General features: G+C 36.9%; 2 protein-coding genes across 3 annotated transcripts in view; one reads left to right on the top strand and one right to left on the bottom strand.

The window, feature by feature from the left end:
• Positions 1 to 5,161, bottom strand: part of CAPZA1 (capping actin protein of muscle Z-line subunit alpha 1) — a 45,443-nt gene extending 40,282 nt beyond the window's left edge. Inside the window, exon 1 of the mRNA XM_046645859.1 lies at positions 4,974 to 5,161. Coding sequence (XP_046501815.1) covers positions 4,974 to 5,012 — 39 coding nt within the window. The 5' untranslated portion in view covers positions 5,013 to 5,161. The remainder of the gene's footprint in view (positions 1 to 4,973) is intronic.
• Positions 5,162 to 5,602: 441 nt separating this feature from the next.
• ST7L (suppression of tumorigenicity 7 like) overlaps positions 5,603 to 27,698 on the top strand; it is a 62,973-nt gene continuing 40,877 nt past the window's right edge. For both annotated transcript variants that reach the window (XR_006886066.1, XM_046645858.1), the window contains exons 1-6: positions 5,603 to 5,935; positions 7,721 to 7,803; positions 10,426 to 10,588; positions 17,776 to 17,830; positions 20,537 to 20,652; positions 27,148 to 27,226. Coding sequence is in view for 1 of the 2 variants with exons in the window: in XM_046645858.1 (XP_046501814.1) it covers positions 5,728 to 5,935; positions 7,721 to 7,803; positions 10,426 to 10,588; positions 17,776 to 17,830; positions 20,537 to 20,652; positions 27,148 to 27,226 (704 nt within the window). In the remaining variant the exon portion in view is untranslated. The remainder of the gene's footprint in view (positions 5,936 to 7,720; positions 7,804 to 10,425; positions 10,589 to 17,775; positions 17,831 to 20,536; positions 20,653 to 27,147; positions 27,227 to 27,698) is intronic.

Genomic DNA, 27,698 nt, shown 5'->3' with positions numbered 1-27,698 from the left:
AGGGCGAAAAACATGATGCCAACGTTGTGAGCCTGTGTGACTAAAAGAGCAAGACGGTGGGATGAAAAGAAATGCAGAGGTTAGCAGGAGGTTCTGATAAAGGGAGAAGGGAAAATAACAGTAAGTGTATATGAAAATTATCACCTAGTTCAGAAATCCCCAAGTAGTCAAACTGTCTTCAGTATCATGACTAATTTCCCCTATTCAGGATTTTTATTTTCAGAAGCTGATCCATATAAGGACTTTTAACTTTTTTTTTTTTGCAAGAAGATAAGTGTGTGCACTGACGAGACAAAAGAGCAAACGATACCTGATCCTATAGTGTGCGTTTTTCTGAGCTTTAAAGGAGAAGACTTTCCGTAGATGAAGTAAATACTTTCATAAAAGGTTTTGCAAGGCTCGGAGTATATATACATAGTCATTCTGGTAAGTATAAGGCTTTGCAGCTTTATGAGATTTCCTAGGAAGATGCTTCCAAGGTGGGTAGAATGTTCCCAGCAGTGGTACAACAGAGCACCAGTAACGGCAGCAAATGCTCAGGCACGATGGATGCCCACAGAGCCACTCAGAGTGTGGACACATTCCTGAACACAAGAAATACCTAGAGATTACTGAAATAATTGGGGGGATGAGGGAGCACGAGCTGGGGAAATAGGAGAAAGAATAAAGCTGTGACTGATTGCTCTCTTTCACACAATAGGTTGTGCCTACACTATGTATACCTGGTGCTATGCTAGGCACTAGATAAAAAGACATGGTTTCAGTTAGCAAGGAATTCAGTTTCGTTATCAGAACAAATGTGTAAAAGCAGACAATGACAGCGACTCCTGGAACATTTTAATGTTTCAATTTTTAAAACAGAGGTTTTTTGCTTTTTTTTTTTTTTTACTAAAGTTCAAAAAAGTACATTAAACTTTTTTTTTTGATCCAATTCCCCTTACCTCCCCATTTTAGAAGAAAACTGAGGGCCACAGAGGTAAGAGATTTTTCCAAAATCATACTGGTGACTAAAAGCACAGTAAGGAGAGGCCAAATCTCCTGACACTCAGAATCACTCTCTCCCACTACATCACAATACCTCATTTATAATTCATTAAATAGATGACTCTACTCTATTTTTTTCATTCATGGTTACATGAAAAAAACTGTAATAAAAAAAGCATAGCTTCTGAATCAGACCAACCTGGGCTCTGAATTTTCTAACAAATTACACTGTTTTGCTTAGCATTAAGGCTGGTCTTAATAAAATAGCTAGATGTTCTAGAAGAAATGATAATAAACCTACACTCTTAACCAAAGATTGGCAGCTGAGTTCGCACCTGCTTAGGCTTTAGGCTCCTTCCAAGGATATTGTAACAGATTATATGAATACTACTTGGCAAAGCTAATTAAAAAGAAGGGAAGATAAAAGAATGGCAGTATTGATACCAATCGAAGACTTGTTAGAAAATACCCCCATGGCAAACAAGCTTTAGAGTTTACGTCATTCTAAATTAAGGAAGTAATATATAATCAAGGAAATCCAGTTTTAAAGTATAAATATTTTTCATGAACTCTAACAGAACCCTCAAATTTCTACATCTATTTACAATTATTTTCCACATCTCTCCTAACTAATTTTGATAAACCTGTTTCTCAAACAGTGCCTTAAACATGACACACATCATTGTGTAAACTTAAAGCATACAGGTCCATTTCTCATTTACGGCATTTTGAAGTATTACATAAATATTCTACTAGTTAGGCTGAAGGGAAAAATATGCTAATTATACTTTTTTTCAGCCCTAAAATTCTCTCTGGATTTATGTTTTAAAAATGCTGAGGGGCTGGCCCCATGGCCAAGTGGTTGGGTTTGTGCTCTGCTTCGGCAGCCCAGGGTTTCGCTGGGTGGAATCCTGGGCGTGGACATGGCACCACTCATCAGGCCACGTTGAGGCAGTGTCCCACATACCACAACTAGAAGGACCCAGAACTAAAATATACAACTATGTACCGGGGGGCTTTGGGGAGAAAAAGGAAAAATAAAATCTTAAAAAAAAAAAAAACGCTGAATCATGAAATAAAGGAAACACAAGGTGCAAAGAACCCAAACAAGCAGTTCATCTCATATTTCAAATTTCCTAACTATGGTATCTTGTCATTTTGGTCTTGTTAAGTATTTCCAACCAAGTAACTGAGGAGTCAAAGTACCTAGAGGAGTAGAGCTCATTCTCAGAAACCGAACTCGAGGATAAGACTAAAAGCATTTATTTCTGCAAGTTATCACACTTTCAACTTCCTGTTTTATTTAGGCAGTTCATCATGACCATTTCAGGTAACAATGCAGAAGTTAACAAACCCAACTTCCTCTTTATAAAGTGATAAAAACTTCAGCAGTTAGTTATGAGCATGGTTGATCTTACCAGCTTTTACAGAAATACTTGCAAGGAAATCAAAGACCATCACACCAAATTCAACTCTGGGTTCACTGCTTTCAGAAAATGTTACAAAGATAAAAAGGAGTACTAAACTATATTCAGAATCACGACAGAGACACCTTAAAAAAATAAATAAATCAAATGCAGTTGAGTCTTACCTAAAAAGAGAGAAAAAAAGGAAACTAGAGTTCCCTCAAGGAAGAATCAATAGAAACTAAGGCTTAAAATACCTTGTATTAGTGTCTTGGTTGTGAAAGTTTTATAGCACAAGAATCTCATTTAAGGGTCACATTGCTTATGAATACTAAAATATTCACATCAAGAAATCTTGCTGGAAAACTACTTTCTCAATTCTTGAATTCAGTTAAAAGGAATCGGGAGCCTGGAGGAAAAGGAGGCAGAGTAGGTAAGAAGTTGAAGGAGAACTAAAGTAATCTTACAAGTCAAAGCCCTTTCTTTTTACTTAGAGATTACAACAGAGAGAGAGATGGGTTTCATCTCTGTCTGGGAATAAGGATCCAACAAAATTTCCGTAATCTCAAATCACATGTATTTATCCTACAAGATTTTTACTGTATCAGATATTCTTAATTATCCACACTAATGAAGACAATGTGGTTAATCTAAAAACTGTTTACTGAATATGAGATTCACCAATATTTTCTTGCAGTCGATTTACCTTACTAATTATGATTTGCCTGCTATGTCATTATTAAAATTAACAAAAGAAGCAGGCTGAGAGACAAGAGGAACCTGGTCACAGATCTGCTGTTATAAAATCAAGACTATTAAGTTATTAATTTAAACACTGTTAAGATCCAAAGACATCTTAATTTGCACTTTGAAATATATACATATTTTCCGAAGTTTAAAGAAAAGGCATTCTAACCTCATGTCAAAGTCAAAAACCCAACAGCACTGGTAATGTATCGCTTGGGCACAATAAACTTCTAAGTTTATTGTTATTTAAATCATTAGTGAATTAGTGTTGTAACAATATTTTTGCTTAAAATAAGTGGACCATCAGCTGAGCTAACAAATGTTTTGTTATCCCACAGTCTTCACCGTAACTTAAGTTCATCTGAATCAAAACTATTTGCCTTAGAATAAGCATTTTATTATAGTTTTCTCTCCAGCATAAGTTCACATGTAAGATGCCTTTTTTGCCCCTAAATCTTATACATCTATGAGAATTTCCAAGGAAGAGAAAATCTAATGCTGAAATGTTGTTCAATGGCTTGTGAGTGTTTAGCACATTCTTCAGCATTTCAAAATGGCATGCCATATTTAGGTATGATGTATCAAATTATCTGGTACAGAGGACTCATGGATCATAAACAGCCCCCTGACACCTCCACCTCTTTTATTAAAAAAAGAAACAGCTCAGATACACTTACAGAGCACTCCAGGGTGCACATTTTGTAACAACCACTGTGGAAACAAAAGGCATAATTCTTGTCCTCTAACGAGTCATCTAGTGAAATCATTCTAATTTCTACAGATCCTAAAATCACCTATTTACCGAAAAGCCTGACAAACTGTTAAGTGTGCAGTCGCCAGAAAAAAAAAATTACTGCATCTAAAGGAGAATACACTTTTGTATTTAAGACACTTTTTAAGAAATAAGGATACAAATTACACACTGGCAAATTCAACTATAATCAGACACCACAGTGGCGCATCAAAGAAGGCACAATGCTTTGTCTAGACTTGAAAGTGTTAACATGAGGTTTATGTGCTATGTAAAGCCTTTCTGGAGTTTTAAAAGAAAATCCGTTGGCTATTCTTGATTTGTTAACAAGACGTCGAAAACTGTTTTTCAAAAATTATCGTAAAGAGGATAGGATGTAAGACGCAGTGGACGGAGGCACCGCGGGGCCGTCTGTACATACAATCAATCAAGGGGGTGCCTACAGGGAAAAGAGTGGTGTTCAAATTCTGAAGCAAATGTCCTGGGGCTTACACGTTTATTACTGTGAATTAGTTCAGCCGATAGCATGTGACAAAAGAGATGGATGTGTGGAGAGGCAGACAACACATGGGGACCTTTCCCTGTCGAGGAGTCGTGACAGCAAAATCACTTCCTGAGGAAGGAGGAGCAAAAGGGAAGTTAAGAGGCCACCCTGACCAGGAAGTGACTCGCCCTAAACTAGCCTCAATCATATCAAAAAATGGGGGATGGGGTGAGCCCCAACAGCTAAAGGCGGGTAAAATAACTGCTTCCTGATACGTCGCGACATCACCATGGCCCCCTCTTAATTACAGAAGAGAGTCCAGTTAGGATTAAAAAGGGAAAGTCTCCTCTCTTGTAGAAAGGCCACTGGATTGTGCCTCAGGCCCCAGAGGAAAAGAGAGTTGAGGAACGGGGAACTGGAGCCACCGTGAGGCAAAGTAAAGCCCCTCAAGAGGGAAGCGTCCCGACTGCGGGGAGCGTATACCAACACGGGCCAGGAAGCTGCTTTCTCCTGGGGATGCTGCCAGGGTTCCCACCGCAGCCGGGCCGGGCCCCTGTTCCCTGTCGCGTGACCAGGTAGGAGAGAGAGGCGGACCCCTTACCTTCTCCTCATCCGACACCCGATCCTCGAAGTCGGCCATCTTGGGCTGCTCTGGCCCAGCCCGGCCCCGGCGCGAGGCAAGCCGGGAAGGAAGCCGAGTGATGGAATCACCGCAGGGGCCGTTGGAAGGACCCGCCCGGAAACGCCGACCGAGAGCGCGCCATGTCAGTTACGGGCGGGGGTGCTGGCTTTGGGCGTCCACGCCTCAGGAAGTCGGCTTTGCCTTAGATGATTTTAAGTCTAGTATCTTTCTCAATGAGTTACATTTATTTCCGCATTCATCTATTGGACGCTGGGAGCGGGTTTTCACTGTTCTTGGCGCATGAGCTCCATCCGACCAAATAGCAGTTGCTACTCCTATAGGTTTTCCCAGTGCCAGTGATCTCCATGGCAGCCGAGTCCAAAGGGCTAAGGGCTGTTCGGCCCCTGGAACGATCGGCGGCTTTTCCAACCCCAGGAATGGGGTGAAAAGTGACCCTCACTCGTAGGGAAGCAAAAACACTTCATTCCGGGTTCACATCTCGGTCCATTTCCTCCGGAATAGGTGCCGCTACCCGCCCCTTCCCGCCCTTCGAAGGAGTGGGTAGCCCCCGTCCTAGCGCGCTCCTCCACCTTCCAAATCCTCTCGGTTCCCCGTTCCCTGGAACGCTCAGCCTTCACAGAGGCCGACTTCAGGTCCGCCACTATCCCAGGATTCCCGACTCCCGGTTTCCTGCCCTCCCCTCCCAGCTGCCGGCGTCTGAGGGAGCGGCAAGATGGCGGACGGTGACGGCTTGGGTGAAGCCGCGGCTGCGGCGGCCTCACCTCTTGCACCTGCTCCCGGCCTGAGCCCGCCGCCGGGCTGGAGGGAGCGGCTGCGGGCCGGGCTGGCGGGGACTGGGGCCTCGCTGTGGTTCGTGGCGGGGCTGGGGCTGCTTTACGCTCTGAGGGTCCCGCTGAGGCTGTGTGAGAATTTGGCAGCGGGTGAGAGGCCCAGACTTCCCCGGGGATGGGCGGCGGGGCCAGGAGAGGTGCCGGGGACAAAGGCCAAAGGGCAGAGATCCTCAGTAGTCACTGGAGGGCGTCGGAGAATGAGTTGGTGGTCCGCGACCAAGTGGGTTCTTGCCTCTTGGGCCGCAACCCCGCAGCTGATTGTCAAATCTGAGCTGCCGCTGCCGGCTCCTCCCTAGAGCTAAGATCCGCCCTCTCTCTTCTGTCCGCGTTTGCCCGAGGAAGAGCCACCTGAGAAACTGCAAGCATCAGGTGGTAGGACAGATGAGAGCAATTTCAGAGTTGGATGCAGAATTTATATACACCCCCTACCGTTGGTAGGATCCCTTAAAAACCGTTCTTTGAGTCTCCCGCCGCTCAGCTGAGAGTACCCGCACCCAGACGACAAAGAGGAGCGCTTCTGTAATTCAAAGATCTAAAAGAAACAAAATGCCTTGATCTTAGCCAACTATTCTCATGTTTTAAAATAGTTCTGTCGAGAAACCGTTTTCATGATATTTTTGTCTGTTCTTTGCTTTAGGCTTTATCTTGAGTAATAAAAGAGAACAGTGCAGGAAGTAAAGAGAAAGAAAGACACGAACAGCAGAGGTTCTTTCCTTAGTTCTTTCTTTCAACATTTATAGAGAGCTTGCTATGTAGCCTGAAGATACAAAGATGTGTAAGAAGTGATGATCCTCGTGGATTCTGCAAATATTGTCCCTTAGGCGCAGCCGAGACTAAGTGGATGAGAGCCAGGGCCTCTTACCCTGTCGTTACAATATTTCAACTCAAGTTCTGAGCGGCAACCTTAGAACAAGATGGAAGTATTTCTGTTGTGTGATGATTGTGAACTATCGGTACTGTGGTTTATTTTTCCGTAGCAAGAAAAGGGCGAATATCTGCTTTTGTATTCTTTGAGATGACATGAAAGACTGTGAGATAATGTTCTGAAATATTTTGGACTTTTTAGCGCATAGGTACTATGTAAATTTGGAGATGACTAACACACTAAAACAGGCTAAATAAATTGGCCTTCCTAGACTGAAAGAGCTAATTCTGTAACAGGTTAATGAAGTGCTTACTAGTGGTTTGTATGCTCAGTGAAATGTTATTAATTGGGTTTATCATTTATTTCTCTACATTATCTAAATACACCATTTAGATGAGAGTAGTTGACTATTATAGATTTTTATTTCTTTCTAAAACCCAAAGTATTTATCAGACAATTATTAGAACTGACGAATCTGGTCCAGGCTTTCAGTCAGTCAGGCCCAGGGAGCTCTCAGTTTGTTGCTGTTGTCTTTGGGCTATTTTGCCTCTCTAGCTGACATACCTCGCACATACATTGTTTGCTGCCCTCTAATTTGAAACACTTGTTTGTATCTCACCAAAATCATTAGGGAGTGGTTTTAAACCTTCTTTGTAACAGGATGTTTATTTAGCTTATCCTTATAGATCTGCAAAGGTTCTTGTCTAAATTATGATTTATGAGTTCTTAGTTTTATTCTCAAAAGTAAGCTAAATTATCAAAATGACATAACTGTCTAACAGATCAACAGTGTAAAATTCTACCCTTACATGTGTGAAGGCATTTTTAAGATATGATACAATGGGAATTTAGAATAGCTTTTTAAAAAATTACAGCTTTCTCAAGTGAATCTCATACTAGGTATTAATACCAGTTGTGTTCCTCTACTCATAAAGGTACCTGGCGTATGTGTAATTTGAGTACTTTGAATTTGCATTTTTTTAAACTGATTTTTTTTTTCCTTTTGGCAGTGACAGTATTTTTAAATTCATTGACACCCAAATTCTATGTGGCACTTACAGGGACATCTTCTTTGATATCAGGACTAATATTTGTAAGTAGTTTCCCCTGCTTTCATGCTTTGGTATTTATCTAAAGATCAAATCTCTTTATATGGTTGCAGTAATTATAAATACTTATAATCAGTTTTCTCAAAATGTGTTCAGCATTTGGAAAAACACTGCATCTTCCTCTCCACTTTTAGAGATTGGCAGTATTCATTTGCATATAAAAGACTATTGTATAGTGGGCAGAGGCTGGGAGGTAGGTTGTGAACTAAATACCTGCAGGGCCCAGCTGGGTAACAAAAATGAGTGAAATGGGCAGTGTAAGAATTAAATTCCTTATTTACTTTGAGGACTGGGTAATCTGGACAGCGCATGCTCCTTCTAAAAGGGACTAAAGCTAATTGTTGCCATATAGACTTCAGACCAGTATTACCAGATCTTCCAATTCTTTAAATTATTTCCAAAGAACCTTATTATACAAGTTTTTATATAAAATCTCCCAATACTTGGCAACATTGGGTGGACTAAAAATTTATCTCTGTCTTGAATTTAGCCTATAGGCTGCCAATTATCTTCTCTGGAGTGTTTAAGAACAGGGTTTTGAAGCCAGGCCAACCATCACTTTAGTTGCATGACTTTGAGCAAGTTAACTTTTCTAAACCCTAATTTATTCATCTGTAAACTGGGGATAATAATAGTATCAACTTCATAGGATTTATGAGGACTGAATGTGATAATGCGTGTAAAAGCTTGCAGCAACATGGTAGCTAGCTCAGAGTGAACGCTTAATTAATTTTGGCCATTGTTATTCTGAGAAGTCCCACAATAAAGAAATCTGTTTAACTTTAATTCAGCTTTTCCTTGTTTTATTTGACTAAACTATCATTTTTAATTTAAAAAAAATTTTTTAATTTTATAATCTCTATTAACATCCCTAGGAACTAGTGTTTCTTAGTATAAACTTTGTAAAAATACTGCCTCAGCTAAAAATCTTAGGAAGTATTATGGCATGCATGACCAATGAATTTTTCTGTACTTTTTTCTCATCTCTAGGTGGTGCTCTCCAACTGTAGTGGAAATAATGGCATTTGTATTGGAGTGTTTTGGTTTTTAAAATTTTTTGTAGAGACTAACACTTGACCATTTTGTTGAAGTGAAATGCTAGACAACAAAGGGATTTTTATTTTGACTTAAAAAAAATGATTGAGGAATTCAGGATGAAAATTATGTATAAATATAAGCTTCAAAATTTATTGATTTATAAAGCCCACTCATAATTAAGCATATTTTAGTGTATTTATTCAATAGCATGTAAATGTCTGAATAAACTGTCTTTAAACAGCTGATGTAGTGGAAAAGGCATTGACCTTGGAACCAGAAAATAGAGTTTTGAGTCTTGACTCTGCCACTTACTAGCCGATAACTTTGGGCAAGTCACATAAATTCTCTGAGTCTTAATTTCTTCATTTATAAGAGAGGGGAAACTTACATATATATATTATATATATAACATATAGCTTACATATATAATACATAAAGCAGCTTTAAAAATTTGCTGTTATTCTTTTTAAACCAGAATTTTAAATTTACAAAAATTAGGAAATTCAAGTAACATTTCAAAGGTTAAACTATGTCATTACCCTTGTGATATTAAGTTTTATTAGCAATGGTTATTCTGTTTATAATTTATTTTACCGCCTGAAATGAGGAAGCTAGCTGTACTGCTTGTGTTACTTCTACCTGATGGGCTAGTATGCTTGGAAGCTTAAAGAATAGCAACAAAGCCAATTGTCTAACTAATTATTACAAGTGAAAAGATTACTCTGAAAGGAAAACACAAGATCCAGTAGGAGTGCATAATACAGCTTTCTGTTCTGTGGAATCAGGAAAATTTCCATGAGGATGTGTCTTTTAAGCTAAAACCCAAATGAGCCAGGCAAAGGGAGTTGAGAAGGCTGGAGTGTCCAGATCTGAAACCTTCTGCTAACTCAGCACAGAGAGCTTCTTTTTATAACAATGATAAACCATGGAGATAGAAAGAAGTGAATAGCCTGATTTTTCAATAGTTCAATTTGGGCATCAACCTGGCACTTAACCTACATTAATAATACTGCTGAATACTGGAGTAGTACTTTATTGTTCAAAAGGCACTTATAATTCTTGTTAATCATATTTAATAAATAGGACGTTGAGGCTCTGAGAGGTTAGAGGTTAAGTGATTTGCCCAAAGCACATGGCTGACGTGGCTGAATTGGGAGTTAAATGTGGGCATTCTAACCCTAATCTAGTGCTTTATCCACCACATTAGATGTCCCTAAATTGTTTTTCTTTTAATTATATTACAAATAGAATAAAATGACAATGTAACATGACAGTTAAATTATTTGTAGATTAAACACTTCTTATTTTTTAATGCTTTGTTTACAGATGTATTTCTTCTAGTTTTGCCTGGGCTTGTCTAAATTTCATGACAAAGCTATAAAAAAAATCGTCCACTTTTGCTTGGCATGTGTTATTGGGGAATCTTGTGTTTGATTATTTTTTTAAAAGAGAGCACATTTAAAATGCTGAATTAAACAGGAACATCTTGAGAGAATGTTTTGATTTGAGCTCATTTTTCTGCTGATCAGTTCCTTTATGAATGAAGGATGTTTTTTTGTTTGTCATAGATATTTGAATGGTGGTACTTCCATAAACATGGCACATCTTTTATTGAGCAAGTATCTATAAGCCATTTGCGACCGCTAATGGGAGGAACAGAAACCAGCATTTCAGAGCCAGGTTCTCCTTCCAGCAACAGAGAAAGTGAAACCAGCAGACATAACTTGTCAGGTGACTACTTATCTAATATGTTTTCAGAGCTATATAGTTAAGACTGTGGCTATGGGAGATAGAAAACACACAGCAACATAGAGAAATTTCTTTGTCTTTCATGTAAATATAGATAATCCATGGCTGATATGGAGAGCAATGATCTTCAGAAACCCAGACTCCTATTTTGTTAGCATGCCATCTCCAAATGCAGTTTTTCCTTGTGGTCCGAGACAATTGCTTTGACATTAGCCCTCATATCCACATTTCAATCATCAGGAAGGAGAATAGGCCAGGAGAAGACACCCTTTCCCTGACTCCACCCCACCGTAGTCAAGAACACTTCCCAGAATGTTACATACTATTTCAACTTAACTTCCTACTGGTCAGACTTTTGTCAAATGGGTAGAATTATCTGAGGGAGGCTAGAAATTGTAATCATCTTCTCAGTGTATATATGCCCAGCTAATAATGAGGAGATTTTATTAGATGAAGGAGAGAACAAAGAAAATTAGCCATCTCTGCCAAGAGAGCAAAGTTAAGAAAAATACTTTTTCTTCTCAATGTATTTACAAGGACATGAAAAGCTTATTTATGTATGATATTCCATTGTCGTAATATAATTGTAGATTGTTCCTCTTTATGTATCCAATAATACAAAGTAAATATTGTTAATGGTATGCAATGGGGAAAGTAAAATTTTCAAAGCCAAATAGAAGTGATATTTTTGGATTATTGTTCCTTTCATTTGGTATAGGTAATAATCATACAGTAATAATACAAATGACTTAATTCTACAGATTGCCATAATATCTCATTTGTTCAATAAACCTAACCAGTAGAGTTATATTAGTTTAGTAGAAAAATACTACCTGAGTGCAATTGCAGGCACTTTTTAGGTGTAGTCAGGGAAAGTCTCTGAGAACGTACCATTAAAGCTAAGCCCTGAAGCATGAGTAGGTGTTGATTAGGAATAGCAGAGATGGGATTGGCAGCCATTCAAAAGTACAGGAAGGAATAATGGTAATTTTCTTTCCCCTTCTCCTTTCTCCCCTTTCATAAAATAATTACAGAGCTCCTAAGGATGAGACATATTAAGATGAATATGACATAGATCTGTCCTGAAGAAGCTCAGAGTCCACTATGTAAATAATTACAATAATGCATTATATAATCTTATTCCCTGTTGTAAGATTGAGTATGCCATTGTGTGAAAGTGAAGATAACCTTAAAAACATTCCAGCTTGGTAGAGGATACAGACATATAAATGATGGCAAAAGATATGGAAGATACTTTTATAGAGTATATTGAAGATACTGTGGTGACAGAAAAGAGAGAGTAGTCAGTTATTCTTGGAAGGAGGGCCACAACATTTCACAGAAGAGATGCTTGAATTGACCTCTAAAGTGAGTCAACGTTCTCCTTTGGTTCAACTTTCTCTGCCTGGGTAACTGCTTCTCATTCTTTAATATTATTTTCCATAGATATATATGCTGGGAGAACTAATTTTAAATTTCTACCACAAAGGTCTCTTTAAGTTTTAGACCCACATTTCGAATTCTTTGCTAGAAATCCACACTGGGGCCGGCCCAGTGGTATAGTGGTTAAATTCGAGTGCTCTGCTTCGGAGGCCCAGAGTTCACAGGTTTGGATCCTGGGCGCACACCCAGCACTGCTCTTCAATCCACACTGTGGTGACATCCCTCATAGAATAGAGGAAGACTGGCACAGATGTTAGCTCAGTGACAATCTTCCTCAAGCAAAAAGAGTAAGATTAGCAACAGACGTTAGCACAGGGCCAATCTTCCTCAAAGAAAAAAAAGAAAGAAAAGGAAAAGAAATCTGCACCTTTGATGGCCCTCAGCACCCTGAACTCACTCTGTCCAAAACGAAACTAATTATGTTCTTTCAATAGTCCTCCCTCCACAATCCTAAAATCTGTTAACAATACCCAATTCCCATATCAGAAACGTTTGAGTTGTTTCAGATTATATCTTTTTTATTTCCCCTTCTTCTCCAAACAGTTGACCCTCATCATATTCTATTGATTCCCCTCAAAAGTTATCTCAACTCTATCCTACCTACTTTTATTTCAACATTTGTTGCCCTATATCTATACCCTCAACATTTCCTTCCTAGACTATTGCTATAGTATTAGCATCGTAACTGGTTTCTCTGCCTCTGATACTTCTCCTTTTAGTACATCCTCTTCCCTTACTGTGTAAAAAAGTGGCTCTCAAACTTTTTGGATTCAGGAATTCTTTACACTCTTAAAAATTATCGAGGACCTCAAAGAGCTTGTGTTTATATATATTGATTATATCCTTAGTATTTACCACATTAGAAATTAAAACAATTTTTTAAAATATTTATTAATTATTTGTAAAGTAACAGTAAACCCATTGTTAACATATTTTTACGGACTGAACTGTGTCCCCTCCAGAATTCATATGGTGAAGCTCTAATCTGTTATGTAACTATATTTGGAGATAGGACATTTAGGAGGTAATTGAGCTTAAATGAGGTGGTTAGGGTGGGGTCCTAATCTGATAGGATTGGTAGGTTTATAAGAAGAGGACGAGAAAGAGTTCAATTTCTCTCTCCTCTCTGTAAGGAGACATGTAAGGACACAGAGAGAAGGCAGTCATCTGTAAGTCAAGAAGAGAGGTCTCACCAGGACCTGATCATGTTGGCACCCTGCTTTTAGACTCTCAGCTCTCAGAACTGTGAGAAAACAAATCTCTGTTGTTTAAGCCACCCAGTCTATGGTATTTTGTTATGGCAGCCTGAGCTATTACAAAAAATAATTGTATTTTCCAAAACAATGTTTTACATTTGTTTAAATCTCTTTAATGTCTAACTTAATAGAAGACAGCTTATTTTGATATCTACTTCTGCATTGTCTTTTGTGATATGTTGTTTTGGTTGAAGTATATGAAGAAAATCTGGTCTCAGATATGTAGTTGGAAAAGGGAGGATATTTTAATAACCTTTTCAGAAAATTATGGATATTCTTTTTTGACAGTATACCAAAACTCACTAAGAGGTACCTTCTTAAAGTTTGGTTGCCATGTGGCATCTGAAGCTATACCAATGAATTTTTCATGCTCTGTTACCTTAAAATCCATTGGTATATCTTACGTTTTGAACAAGTCTTACATAATTTTATACCATCGTGCATTGATCATTTAGAAAATACTTATTCAATGAGTTATGCCTATCTTCCAAATGTTGACATATTTTATTGTATAATTTTTAAGAATCACATTTGTTAATATCACCACCAATCTCACAGAAAAGCCTTCAAGTATTGGGAAATTGCCAGGCTTGCTGTAGCAGATACAGGTTTTTCAAAATTCTAATATTTACTTTAAAGCTATGCTCTGTGATTTTATAATACTTCCTCTGCTTATCTGGCAACCTTCTGCTCATCTTTTACAGTGATTCAATGTTAGTTCAAATACCACCTCCTTTCTAAAGCCTTCCCTCATTTCCCAGAGCAAAATTAATCACTTTTCTAAATTCTTAGACTCATACGCCTCCCAAAACTGAACCAAGAGGAATTAGAGAGTCTGAATAGACCAATGACAAGTAAAGAGATTGAAACAGTAATCAAAAACTTCCCCCAAAATAAAAGCCCGGGACCAGATGGCTTCTCTGGAGAATTCTACCAAACATTCAAAGAAGATTTAATACCTATCCTTCCCAAACTATTCCAAAAAATTGAGGAAGGCGGAATACTTCCTAATACATTCTACGAGGCCAACATCCCTGATACCAAAGCCAGACAAGGAAAACACAAAGAGCGAAAATTACAGGCCAATATTGCTGATGAACATAGATGCAAAAATCCTCAACAAAATATTGGCAAACCGAATACACCAATACATCAAAAAGATCATACACCGTGATCAAGTGGGATTTATATCAGGGACACAAGGATGGTTCAGCATCTGCAAAACAATCAATGTGATATACCACGTTAACAAAATGAGGAATAAAAACCACATGAGTATCTCAGTAGATGTAGAGAAGGCATTTGACAGGATCCAATATCCATTTATGATAAAAACTCTCAATAAAATGGGTATAGAAGCAAAGCACCTGAACATAATAAAGGCCATATATGACAAACCCACAGCCAATGTCATACTGAACAGTAGAAAACTAAAAGCCATCCCTCTGAGAACAGGAACAAGACAAGGGTGCCCACTCCTACCACTCTTATTCAACATAGTACTGGAGGTTTTGGCCAGAGCAGTTAGGCAAGAAAAAGAAATGACAGGAGCCCAAATAGGCAATGAAGAAGTGAAACTCTGGCTGTTTGCAGACGGCATGATTTTATATATAGAAAACCCTATAGAATCCATTGGAAAACTATTAGAAATAATCCACAATTACAGCAAAGCTGCAGGGTACAAAATCAACTTACAAAAATCAGTTGCATTTCTATATTCTAAATAACTAACAGAGAACTCAAGAATAAAACTCCATTTATAGTGGCAACAACAACAAAAATATCTAGGAATAAATTTAACCAAGGAGGAGAAAGACCTATACAAGGAAAACTATAAGACATTATTGAAAGAAATCGATGATGACATAAAGAAATTGAAAGATATTCCATGCACATGGATTGGAAGAATAAATATAGTTAAAATGTCCATACTACCTAAAATAACCTGCAGATTTAATGCAATCCCAATCCGAATCCCATTGAATTCTTCATGGAAACAGGACAAAGAATCCTAAAATTCATATGGGGCAACAAGAGACCCTGAATAGCTAAAGCAATTTTTTTTTTTTTTAAAGATTAGCACCTTAGCTGACAACTGTTGCCAATCTTTCTTTCTTTTCTTTTCTTTTTTTTTTTTGTGGGGGGAAGATCAGCCCTGAGCTAACATCTGCCAATCCTCCTCTTTTTGCTGAGGAAGACTGGCCCTGAGCTAACATCCGTGCCCATCTTCCTCTACTTTATATGTGGGACACGTACCACCACATGGAGTGCCAAGTGGTGCCATGTCTGCACCCGGGATCCGAACTGGTGAACCCCAGGCTGCCAAAGTGGAATGTGTGAACTTAACCGCTGTGCTACGGGGCCGGCCCCCTTTCTTTTCCTGCTTTTTTCCCCAGATTACCCCAGTACATAGTTGTATATTTTAGTTGTGGGTCCTTCTAGTTGTGGCATGTGGGACACCACCTCAGCTTGGCCTGACAAGTGATGCCATGTCTGCACCAAGGATCCGAACCGGCAAAACCCTGGGCTGCCAAAGCGGAGTGTGCAAAGTTAACCACTCAGCCACCACAGGGCCGGCTCTGCTAAAGCAATCTTGAGCAAAAAGAACAAAGCTGGAGGCATCACAATCCCTGACTTCAAAATATACTACAAAAGTATAGTAATCAAAAACAGCATGGTACTGGTACAAAAACAGATCAATGGAACAGAATTGAAAGCCCAGAAATAAAACTACACATCTACAGGCAGCTAATCTTGGACAAAGGAGCTAAGAACATGCAATAAAGGAAAGTCTCTTCAGTAAATGGTGTTGGGAAAACTGGACAGCCACATGCAAAAGAATGAAAGTAGACCATTATCTTTCACCATACACAAAAATTAACTTAAAATGGATCAAAGACTTGAAGGAAAGACCTGAAACCATAAAACTCCTAGAAGAAAATATAGGTAATACACTCTTTGACATTGCTCTTAGAAGGATCTTTTTGGATACCGTGTCTACTTGGACAAGGGAAACAAAAGAAAAAATAAACAAGTGGGACTTCATCAGACTAAAGAGTCTCTGCAAGGCGAAGGAAACCAGGAACAAAATGAAAAGACAACCCACCAACTGGGAGAAAATATTTGCAAATCATGTATCTGACAAGGGGTTAATCTCCAAAATATATAATGAGCTCACACAACTGAACAAAAATACAACCTGATCAAAAAATGGACAGAGGATATGAACAGACGTTTTTCCAAAGAAGATATACAGATGGCCAATAGGCACTTGAAAAGATGTTTAACATCGTTAATCATCGGGGAAATGCAAATTGAAACTACACTAAGATAGTGTTTTACACCTGTTAGAATGGCTATATCACCAAGACAAAAAATAAGAAATGTTGGAGAGGATGTGGAGAAAAGGGAATCCTCAGACACTGCTGGTGGGAATACAAACTGGGAAGCTGCTATGGAAAACGGTATGGAGATTTCTCAAAAAATTAAAAATAGAAATATGATATAATCCAGCTATCCCACTACTAGGTGTTTATCCAAAGAACTTGAAATCAGCAATTCAAAGAGACTCATGCATCCCTATGTTCTTTGCAGCATTATTCACTATAGCCAGGAAGTGGAAGCAACCCAAGTGCCCATTGACTGATGAGTGGGTAATGAAGGTGTGATATTATATATATATATATATATATATATATATGGAATATGAAATATGGAATACTCCTCAGCCATAAAAAAAGACAAAATCGTCCCATTTGCAACAACGTGGATGAACCCTGAGTGAAATGAGCCAGACAGAGAAAGACAAACACCATATGATTTCACTCATGTGTGAAAGATTCACACACGGACAAAGAGAACAGTTTAGTGGTTACTAGAGGGGAAAGGGGTTGAGGAGTGGGCAAAAGGGGTGAGGGAGCATATTTATAGATGACTGACAAATAAGAATGTACAACTGAAATTTCACAATGTTATAAACTATTATGACCTCAATAAAAAAAATAATCACTTCCTTTTTTCCTCTCGGATCAGTGTATCTCTACTACAGCACTTATCACACAGATTAGTGGTGGTTTACATGACTAACTCTCGTGCTGCATTTAATTCAGTTAAACAAGCTAGTTCCAAATCCTGTGCTAGGTTCCAGGAATACAAAAATGATCAAAGTTTTAAGGACTCATATTTCAAAGGGAGAAACTGAAAACCAAACAGATAATCAGATTGTAAGATGGTAAGTGCTGTAACTGAATTATGAACCATATGCTATGGACACAGAAATAAGAGAATCACTAGATTTAATTGTATGTTGTGTGACAGCAGCCTTATTGATGCCTTATTTATCTTTGTGCTCTCTGTGGCTAGGACTGTGATTAGCATATGGTGACTATGCAATAAATGTTGGTTAAATTAGGGTTTAACTGCATTTGATTAAACTCTCTCATTTTCCCCCTTTTTCCCTTTGTTTTTTAGAATGCAAGGTATGGAGAAACCCTCTAAATCTTTTCAGAGGAGCAGAATATAGGAGGTATTACATTTTGCTTTCAGTATAATTATGGCATTGGTTTTAGAGTGAACGTATTATGGAAACATTGGTTTTTATAAATATATCACAGCTCTTCCAATTGGAGATACTGATGTATAATAAGGAAAATGATTAGCCCAAGGTTTACTTGGCAGCATCTTGACTGTATTTACTTTTATAATCAGGATAAACATTGCTTCAAACCGTATGTTTGTGATATATAATATGTATACATTTGGCCCCTGGTTTATGGCAGAAAGCCTTTTCAAATAATTCATGAGATTAAGAAAAAATTACAAATGTCAGCATGTTCCTATGCATATGTGCTCATTTTAAAAATTTATTTGAGGATTCGCTAGGAAATATCAATATGAATATGAGCTTTATTTGTGCAACAGTACAGGGTGTACTGTTTTTATACTGTATTTTATATTGCCATTTCCTGTCTGCACTACTGTGTCGTTTCTCTTCCAGTTTTTACTCTAAACAAGGAAACATCTTTTCAAACTTATAACCAAAGATACTTTACTTTTGTTTTGGGAAGTCTGTGTTTTACCTGGATGTAGACTGGGGCGTGTTATTTAATTTATTGAACAAGAAACATTGCGTGTCAACTATGTATGGGCACTGTGCAAAATGATGGGGATACAAAATGATCAAGCAGTAGTCCCTGTGCTTAAGGACTTGATAATGTAGGACATTCACATCCTGGGAAGGGAAAGCTAGTCTTTGGTGAGAGATGCTATTAGCCTGTATTAAGGGATTCTGCAAGAAACAGATCCTTGAACTTCTCACAGTGTTTATTAAAAAGTTTTTAGGCTATTCCTTGTTATGTGATACGGTGTCCACTTCATGAAGATCTTAAAGAGAAATTTCTTATCTTAGTATCAGGAACACTTATGCTTCTTTTTGAATGATTAGCTTATCTTTACATAAAAGTCTAGGTTGCATTGGTAATCGTCGTGTGCTTCTAGAAAGCTTAAAGTCATATTGTAGCCAACCTCACCAAGTGCATAGAACTCTTTGGGATGCGTTTCATATGGTAGCTTCATTCCAGGCTCTGTTTCATGGCCCAAGCCTTGTTTCTACTTTACTGAGGCTTTTTTATTTACTTCTAATTTAGGTGATTGATATTGTACATTACGTTTTTAACTGCTTAAATCATTTTGGGAATAATGTAGATTGTTGATAAATAATTTTTTATGGTTTTAGAATGTGTAGCAAAACTTTACTAAGTGAACAAGAATTTGTGTGTTTTTTCCTTCATGATAATTTCTCACAAAATAGCAAAAACTTTAAATGGCAAGGCAACTTACACTATTAAATAACTTAAAATCATTGATTGTATATGTGAATAACACATATAATGTGCTTTTTAAATGCTTATTTTTGTGGTTATAAAATGTATGCATGTCCGTTGTATAAAATTGGAAAATAAAGAGAGGTATAAAAGAGAAAGTAAAAATCGCCATTTGCTACCACTAAGTAACAACTGCTAATATGTATTTCCAGCCAGTCTCTCTTCTATATGCATATATAGAGATAAAACTTGAACATCATAATGTATATAAAGTTTTACGTCCTTTTTTTCTAACACAGTGTGTGAATTTCCCACAGAATTTCTTCAAAATAGGAATTTCTTCAAAAAACATGATTTTTAATGGTTGTACTATATTCTATTACAGGGAGGTACCTTAAATCACCTACTGCTCCCCTATCTGGGTCACAGATTATATTTCGCTGTTAACATTTACACTAGAGGGAAATCTTTATGTATATATATAAATATTTAGCCACATCTATGATTATTTCCTTAGAGTTGATTTGTAACACTAGGATTACTGAATCAAAAGGTGTGAACAGTTTTTTTTCTTCCCTTTAATCTTTTCTTTTTTTAATTATGGAAAATTTCAAAAATAAACAAACGTAGAGAGAATTACTGTTCCATATACCAATTCCCTAGCTTTCTGTGAATATTTTTAAGACATCTGATAGATATTGCCTAATTGGTTTCTGGAACGAGACGTGTAAATGCCAATTTACATTTATACTAGCAGTATGTGTGAGTCTGTACCCCACCTCACCCTTGACAACGTGCTGTATTAGCCGATTTGATAGGTGAAAAGTAAAAATGTTATTTTAATTTGTTATTTGTTAATTACTAATGGAATTGGACAGTTAAAAATGTATTTATTAGCCAGTTTGTTAACTTGAAATTAATTATTGTGGGTTTCAGGGGAATCTGAAAGCTTAAATTTATAGTTTAGTAAAATCTAGAAGAAGTTTCTCTTAGCTTTAATGCTTTGAAAGCCCTTTACGATCTTGAGATCTGGTGAAAATCCCTATGTTTCCTCCTAGTTTCTTTCTAGTTTTACTTTTACTATTTAATTGTAACTCACTGAGAATTTATTTAAGTGTGTTTAATAAGGTATATATCTAAGTCAAATTGTTTTATCCCTTCAAATCCAATTTTGAAGCATTATCTATTGAATAATCTAGGCTTTTGCTTTTTGGTTTTTGATGTTTTATCATCACACTCTAAGTAGTTTGTATGGGTTATCTCTTTTGTTTTACTGATTATAATAAGCCTTTAAAACATCCTGAAATAGAGTTTGTAGCAGTTTATTTCTGAAATTTAAATAATGTCTGTTATAGCAGACAGATGCTTTCTCATCTTGAATTTGCCTGTTCTCTTGTGTTTTGGTAAAGATACACTTGGGTGACTGGTAAAGAGCCTCTTACATACTATGACATGAATTTGTCAGCTCAGGACCATCAGACTTTTTTCACCTGTGACACGGACTTTTTACGTCCTTCAGACACAGGTACGTGTCATATCTGTTCATGGGGTAAAACGGTAGTCATGAGAATTATTTTTAAAGTTCTTTAGAGTTATTTGTTATAATATACAAAGTTATTTGGCTTGGAGTTGTTTGCCTCACTGATAAGAAACCCAGATTAAATTGAAACTAACTATGATTGTAAGCTAGATTGTTATACTGCCTTTTCCTCTTACAAAGTATTTTATAAAAATATTAAATAGCTTCTTTTATTGCTTAAAAAACCTTTCAGATCAAACATGGCAACTGCTTATGCAGAGAACAGTGTACCCACTTTTGGTCTGGGAAATTAACACCTGCGATTATACATAAAAGAAAAGAGTAAGACAAAGTGTAAACATTGGGGAATGGCACATAGAGAAAAATGGGGTATATTTTATTCCAGTTGTAAGTTAGAGATGCATATACAGTGGTGGAAGATCATAGAAATGTCTACGTTTGGTACTCTCTAAGCTCTTCTCTGTAGAAGAGAGTATTGAGACTCTTAAATGTACCACTTAGAGACAGGGATCTTTATCACAACTATTCTACTTTGAACGCTCTCTTCCTTCTTACTTATCCATCTACTTTTATCCCTCCTACTTTTATCCTTTAAGATCCAAATTAAAAGCCACGTTCTCTAGGAAGCCTTCTCTGGGATCTCCTGTCAGAGTTAAACACTTTCTTCTCTGTGGTTCTACAGTACTTAGTCCAGACCTCAGTGAAATAATTTTAGTTAATTTGTTCAACCACAAATATTTATTTGTTAATGTCATCATGTTGCTTTAATATTTGTCCTCCCTAATAGGGTGTGAAACTTTGGAAAGCAGGGACTATATTTGTCATGTTTCAATCCCTATCATCTAGCACATTGCCTGGCATACTGTAAATATTAATATTTATTCTTTGATGAAAATACAAATGAATGAATTACCTTGGTGTCACAGATGCCTTAAGCAATTTGACTAGTAAAAGCTAACACTTGTATAACACTTATTATGCACCAAGCACTATTCTAAGCAATTTATATAAATATACTAATTTAATCTTCCCAATCATTTTGTAAGATAGGTGCTGTTATCAGCCTCATTTTAAAAATAAAGGAGAGGCCAGCCCGGTGGTGTAGCAGTTAAGTTCACACATTCCACTTCGGCAGTCCAGGGTTTGCCAGTTCAGATCCTGGGTGCGGACCTACTCACCACTTGTCAAACCATGCTGTGGCAGGTGTCCCACATATAAAGTAGAGGAAGATGGGCACAGATGTTAGCTCAGTGTCCCACATAAAATAGAGGAAGATGGGCATGGCAGTTAGCTCAGGGCCAGTCTTCCTCAGCAAAAAGAGGAGGATTGGCAGCAGATGTTAGCTCAGGGCTAATTGTCCTCAAAAAATAAATATGAAAAGAAAAATAAAGGAACTGAGGCAAAGGGGAATCCAGTAACATGCCCTAAGTCACCTAGCTAATAAATGATAAAGTTGGGTTTCAAACTCAAGTCTGGCTCTTAACCACTACACTATTGCTGCGTCTCCTCACCACATGGATATGCGGAAGAAAACCACCAACAATAAGGGTCTGAAAAATAGCTAATTTTCTGCCACTGAAGTGAGTTCATTGTGATACACCTCTGCTGGATTAAATATATTAAGTGTAGATGGTAGCAGGAAACCCAAGGATCTTTGGTGTGGTTTCATGAAATGGTTTAATTGCAAAAAGGAGAAAAAGGAATTGCTTTATGTTTATATGCTTAATGTTTATATTAATGGCAAAAGTGTAGGTGTTGGGGAAGTAAGCAGTGGAAAATCAGTATTGTGTGTTAACTTTAAGGACTGAGATGACTGGAAATTAAGGCTTCACCTCCTTCTCACAGGTAGAATTGCAGTCATTGGCAGTCTTTTCAAGTAGCAACTATGACTATCCACCAAAGCTGTGGTCTTAAAACACTTTTGTTCAGGACCAGCCCGGTGGTGCAGTGGTTAAGTTCACACCTTCCACTTCGGCAGCCCATGGTTCACCAGTTCAGATCCTGGGTGCCGACCTACACACTGCTTGTCAAGCCATGCTATAGCAGGTGTGCCACATGAAATAGAGGAAGATGGGCATGGAAGTTAGCTCAGGGCCAGTCTTCCTCAGCAAAAAGAGGAGGATTGGTGGTAGATGTTAGCTCAGGGCTAATCTTCCTAAAAAACTAAAATGAAATAAAAAAATTAAAAAATTAATTAAGGGATTTTGATGTATGAGGACCTAAGAGGAGTTGACAGGTCACATGGTCTCTGAAAGCACAGGGCTGGCAATCCATTTAAAAAAAAAACATTAAAACATTTTCTCCTAAAAGAATTTTGAAAAACTATGGATCCCTTCACACATTTTTAAATTGACATTATAAGGTTAAATAATTGCAAAGAATGTAATTTTCAACATATTATAAATATAGACATTTAAAAATAAAACTAGAATACGCTATATTTAAATGTATCTCAAGAATCTAATGATTTGATAGCTACCATTATCCATTGAAAAATACATGAACAAGTACTCTTTAACAGTAGTAAATTTTATATAAGACCTTTTTCTTCTTGAACTCATATTCATTCCACAACTCTATATGATTTTATTATAATTATTTTATATTTGAGTCTTTTGTTTATCATGCTTATATGGTTTTCCACAATAAAAACTTTTGTATACATTTTAAAAAATTTAAATATCCTTTGATAATAAGGTTCTAAATGGTATCATATACTTTATATTTTTGTCAAATCCTTGGAGATACATATTTGGCTCTTTCAACTTTGGAAAATGTCCTCCATATAATCTGATTGGCTGGGTGAGTTCTCATTGTCAATCCTATCAGTCATATCAGACTTACTTTCTGGCAGAGAAGTCTGACTTCATTTTTCTTTCGTTTTTTTTTTTTTTGAGGAAGATTAGCCCTGAGCTAACATCTGCTGCCAATCCTCCTCTTTTTTCTGAGGAAGACTGGCCCTGAGCTAACATCTGTGCCCATCTTCCTCTACTTTATATGTGGGACGCCTGCCACAGCGTGGGTTGCCAAGCGGTGTGTAGGGCCCATACCCGGGATCCAATCTGGTGTACCCTGGGCCACCAAAGCGGAACGTGCAAACTTAACCGCTCCCGCCACCAGGCTGGCCCCATCATTTTTCAATTCAAATAAACATGTTAACATGCATCCCCATGACAACCATCTCCTTTCTGAATTCAGATTCTAAGATAGAAAGATAGATAAGTCTTGGAGCTTTCCCTCGAGCTTATTACTTCTCCAAAATAAGATTCCACCGCCTTTATTATCCCTTACTAATGCCCTGTTTGCCTTATTGTATGGGGACCTTCCCTTAGGAGCAATGCATTCTTTGATAGTAAAAGGAGAGGGGTACTGAAAATAGAACTGATAAAAATTGTTATCACTCTCTTCTCACTCTACAATATACTTGAATTCAGCGTATCCAGAGGCCAAAACTCTAAGGCGAGCTTCACTGTTAAATAAGTAAAAGGCAGGAATCCCTATTATAGGTGGCTTGATTTAAAATGGCTGCCCCCAAACCCGAATTTGAATTGTTCCTTTGGCCGCTGGAGATTTTTACGCTCTAGGGCAATGCACCTTGGAAAGATTCAGGATGGGTGAGAAGTAAGCCTTTCTTTTGTAAAGTAGGAGAAAGGATGATATCTTTTGAGGAGTAGGGGAGTGGATTTTGGTTAGGAAAGGGAAGTCAGCATGATGCATAGACCAATCAGAGGAACATTCTTAAGGTAAATCAGTTATAGGAAAGAGTCATATAAAGTTGAGGCTTTAAAAATTGATTCTTTTAAAATCATGCATCCCATTTTGGTCTTTGCAAAGTTTCATGTACTTCTAGAGGTGTGCGTAATCCCAGCTAAGGATTGAACTCAAGGATAGACTTTATCTGTGAATGATAACCCAGAAATGGACTGTTGACTCCATAATGATCTTTTCAGACAGTCATATAAAGGTAATGTTTAAAGCTGTAGTTTTATATTAAAAAAAGACAAATGTGTATATATGTGTGATGTGACAAATTTCTCTTGACTATTGTCATCAGTAACTAATAAATTAGTAGATTTTGTTTTACTCCTTGATTTGTTTATCTAAGACAGAGAACAAACGTATCTTCAAGGCCAGACAGTGATGTTTTTTGGATAATGTGTATTCATAGTATTTCTTTTTTCAACACTTAAAAATCAGGAAATTAGCATTAAAATCCAGATTTCTTCTTCTTCTTCTTCTTTTTTTTTGGTGAGGAAGATTGGCCCTGAGGTAATATCTGTTGTCAATCTTCCTGTTTTTGCTTGAGGAAGATTATTGCTGAGGTAACATCTGTGCCAATCTTCCTCTATGTAGTATGTGGGATGCCGCCCCAGCATGGCTTGACAAGTGGTGTGTAGGTCTGTACCTGGCTCCAAACTCGTGAACCCCAGGACACCAAAGCGGAGCACATGAACTTAACCACTACACCACTGGGCTGGCCCCTGGATTTATACTTTTTGAAAGTTGGAAAATACGGCAAAACTGGACCTGCATTTCGGCTTGGCAGCAATCACTTAGAGCTGAGCTGTGACTCTCTTTTAGACAGTACATGTGCTTTTCACTCATTTATGTTTTCTCCTGGTCTTTATAGGCATTTATATTTGTGACCCTGACCTTGGGATAAATGCTAATCTTTTTTCTGCTTGTTAGCATATTGGAATATTATTTAACTTGAAAAATAGGTAAATTTGATTGAATTGCTAACAGCTTGTATTATTTTTTAAAGCATATTAACAGTTCTTAAACAGAACAGTTGAATACTAAATCAGCATTTTGCTTTAAATTATTCCTTAACCTTGTTTTAGAAAGAAATAGATATTTTTCTCCCTCTACTTTATTTCCCTTTCTCCTTTGGCTTAGAATTGCATAGGTTGCGAGGAATAATCCTGAAAGGCTGGATAGAGCCATTGAAAACATAAGAATAAGAAAAAATGCTTAATGGTGCATTTGATGACCTTACTAGAAATACAAGAATTGGAAATGGAAATGAGATAGTTTTCGTGTTTTAGCAAATGATACTCCTCAGTGTTGGTAAGGAAGTAGGGAAACAGTCACTCTCCTTCACTGCCTGAAAGAATATAAATTAATACAATTTTATTTAGAGGAGTTTGGGAGTATATATCCAAAATCTTTTAAAAGATGCATATATTTTAACCAACTATTCTACTTCTAGAAAGGAAATATTTGGTCACATATGCAAAGATAGATGTTGAAAGATGATTAACACAATATTTCTATATTAGCAAAATTTGGGTGTAACTTAATTGTCCATCAAAAGAGAATTGGTTAGATAAATTATGATACGTACTTAATGTAGAAGAATACCAAATAACCATTTAAAATATTGGTAAAGATTCAGTATCAGAACTTGCCTTGTAAATATCACGTAACTTATAGAAGAGAGCCTCATCATCAAAAATGGCAAGTCTAACATTATACTTGATTTTTATGTACTATTTTAATGTTACAGCAAAATGCTATTCTTTACCTGGTTATGATCAGATGAGTGGTGACTTACATCAGTTTGTCAAGTTCAGGAAGCATTAGCTATCAGCTAGCTGGTGACAGGTTTGATATGAGAAATGTATTTTTGTTACACATATAGAATATATTGTCTCCTTTTCTAAGCCAAGACTAATATTTTGTTTCCAAAGGAAAGCTCAAACATTTTCCACATTATTCTTTCTGGACAGTTGTAGGTTTTGTTCCAAAAGCAACATTCATAAATTCTCTATTTTTCTTATCAAACTTGAAATAGGCCAGATAGTTTCATGAATCTAGTTTGTTTATTTGTTTGTTTAATTTTTTGAAAACTTTATTAGTGTGAAATTTCAGTTTGGTACAGTAAATGGTAGCAAAACTGCTATTGTTATTCCAGAGAGATTCTAATTATGGCTTTTGTTGAATCTTGGTAGAAACTGACATTTTTCACAAATGTACTATATTCTGAATTAATTTTTTGCCCCTTTTTATACAAATTGCAAACTCAAACATTCTTCCTAGATCAAATAATTGATTAGACAAAGACTTTGTTTTTAAGTCTCTTGTATATTTTCAGCAGTTTCGTAGAACCTTTTCAAAATGATGAAAGAACTAGAATATTTCACAGATTATAATCTGATGTCACTCAAACTCAATTTTAATATGCATTTAGATATATAAATATTCCTGTATAATAATGATGTAATTAACTTAAGTATCTTATATGTTGTTATTCAAATAAATCAGAAAAAGAATATATTTATTACATATGAAGCTTCCAAATTTAATGTAAATTTCTCATAACATTAATGTGAGCTAGCACCCCAATTTCTTGTTTCTTATGTTTAAGAACATGTTATTTAAATCTTTGTTTTCTCTCCTAGCTCATTTGTCATGCATTTTGCGTAAGATTATTTATGTTTACCATCTCATCTACTTTTTGAAATATTTTTTCTACAGTTATGCAGAAGGCATGGAGGGAAAGAAATCCTCCAGCTCGAATCAAAGCAGCCTATCAAGCTTTAGAATTAAACAATGAGTAAGTTTGGAATATATGGAAACTAAGTTTGTTTTGAAGGAAACTCAGGCAAATGATTTTATGTTTCCTTTTGTCTGTTTGTAAGACATGTGGAGTCGTTAGCAGCCCTCTTTCTCTTTTTGTATAGTAGAGACAAATTTGCAGTGTTTACTGACATGTATTTTGCTTCTGAAATGATAAGCTTATCTATCCTTTTGAATAGAAATTATACTAGAAATACTTTTTAAAGTGAAGAATGCTGATCTAATTGGTGATAATACTAGATAGAGTACTAAAATACTTATGCCACCTGCTTTAATTTTGTTTTTCATTTAAATCATTCATTTAAAGCATTCATTCAGTCCTGAGAACTTTAGTTGCTAATAGGATTGGAGGCATGAGAAGGGGATTCAAAATAAGTAAAATATAGCTCTAACTGAATTTTTTTTCATGTTAACAGCATTTATTTTTTATAGTTCTTTGTATCAACTTT

Source organism: Equus quagga, chromosome 18, assembly GCF_021613505.1.
Source record: "Equus quagga isolate Etosha38 chromosome 18, UCLA_HA_Equagga_1.0, whole genome shotgun sequence".
Classification (NCBI taxonomy): Eukaryota; Metazoa; Chordata; class Mammalia; order Perissodactyla; family Equidae; genus Equus; species Equus quagga.
This window is presented reverse-complemented; position numbering and strand designations above follow the sequence as displayed.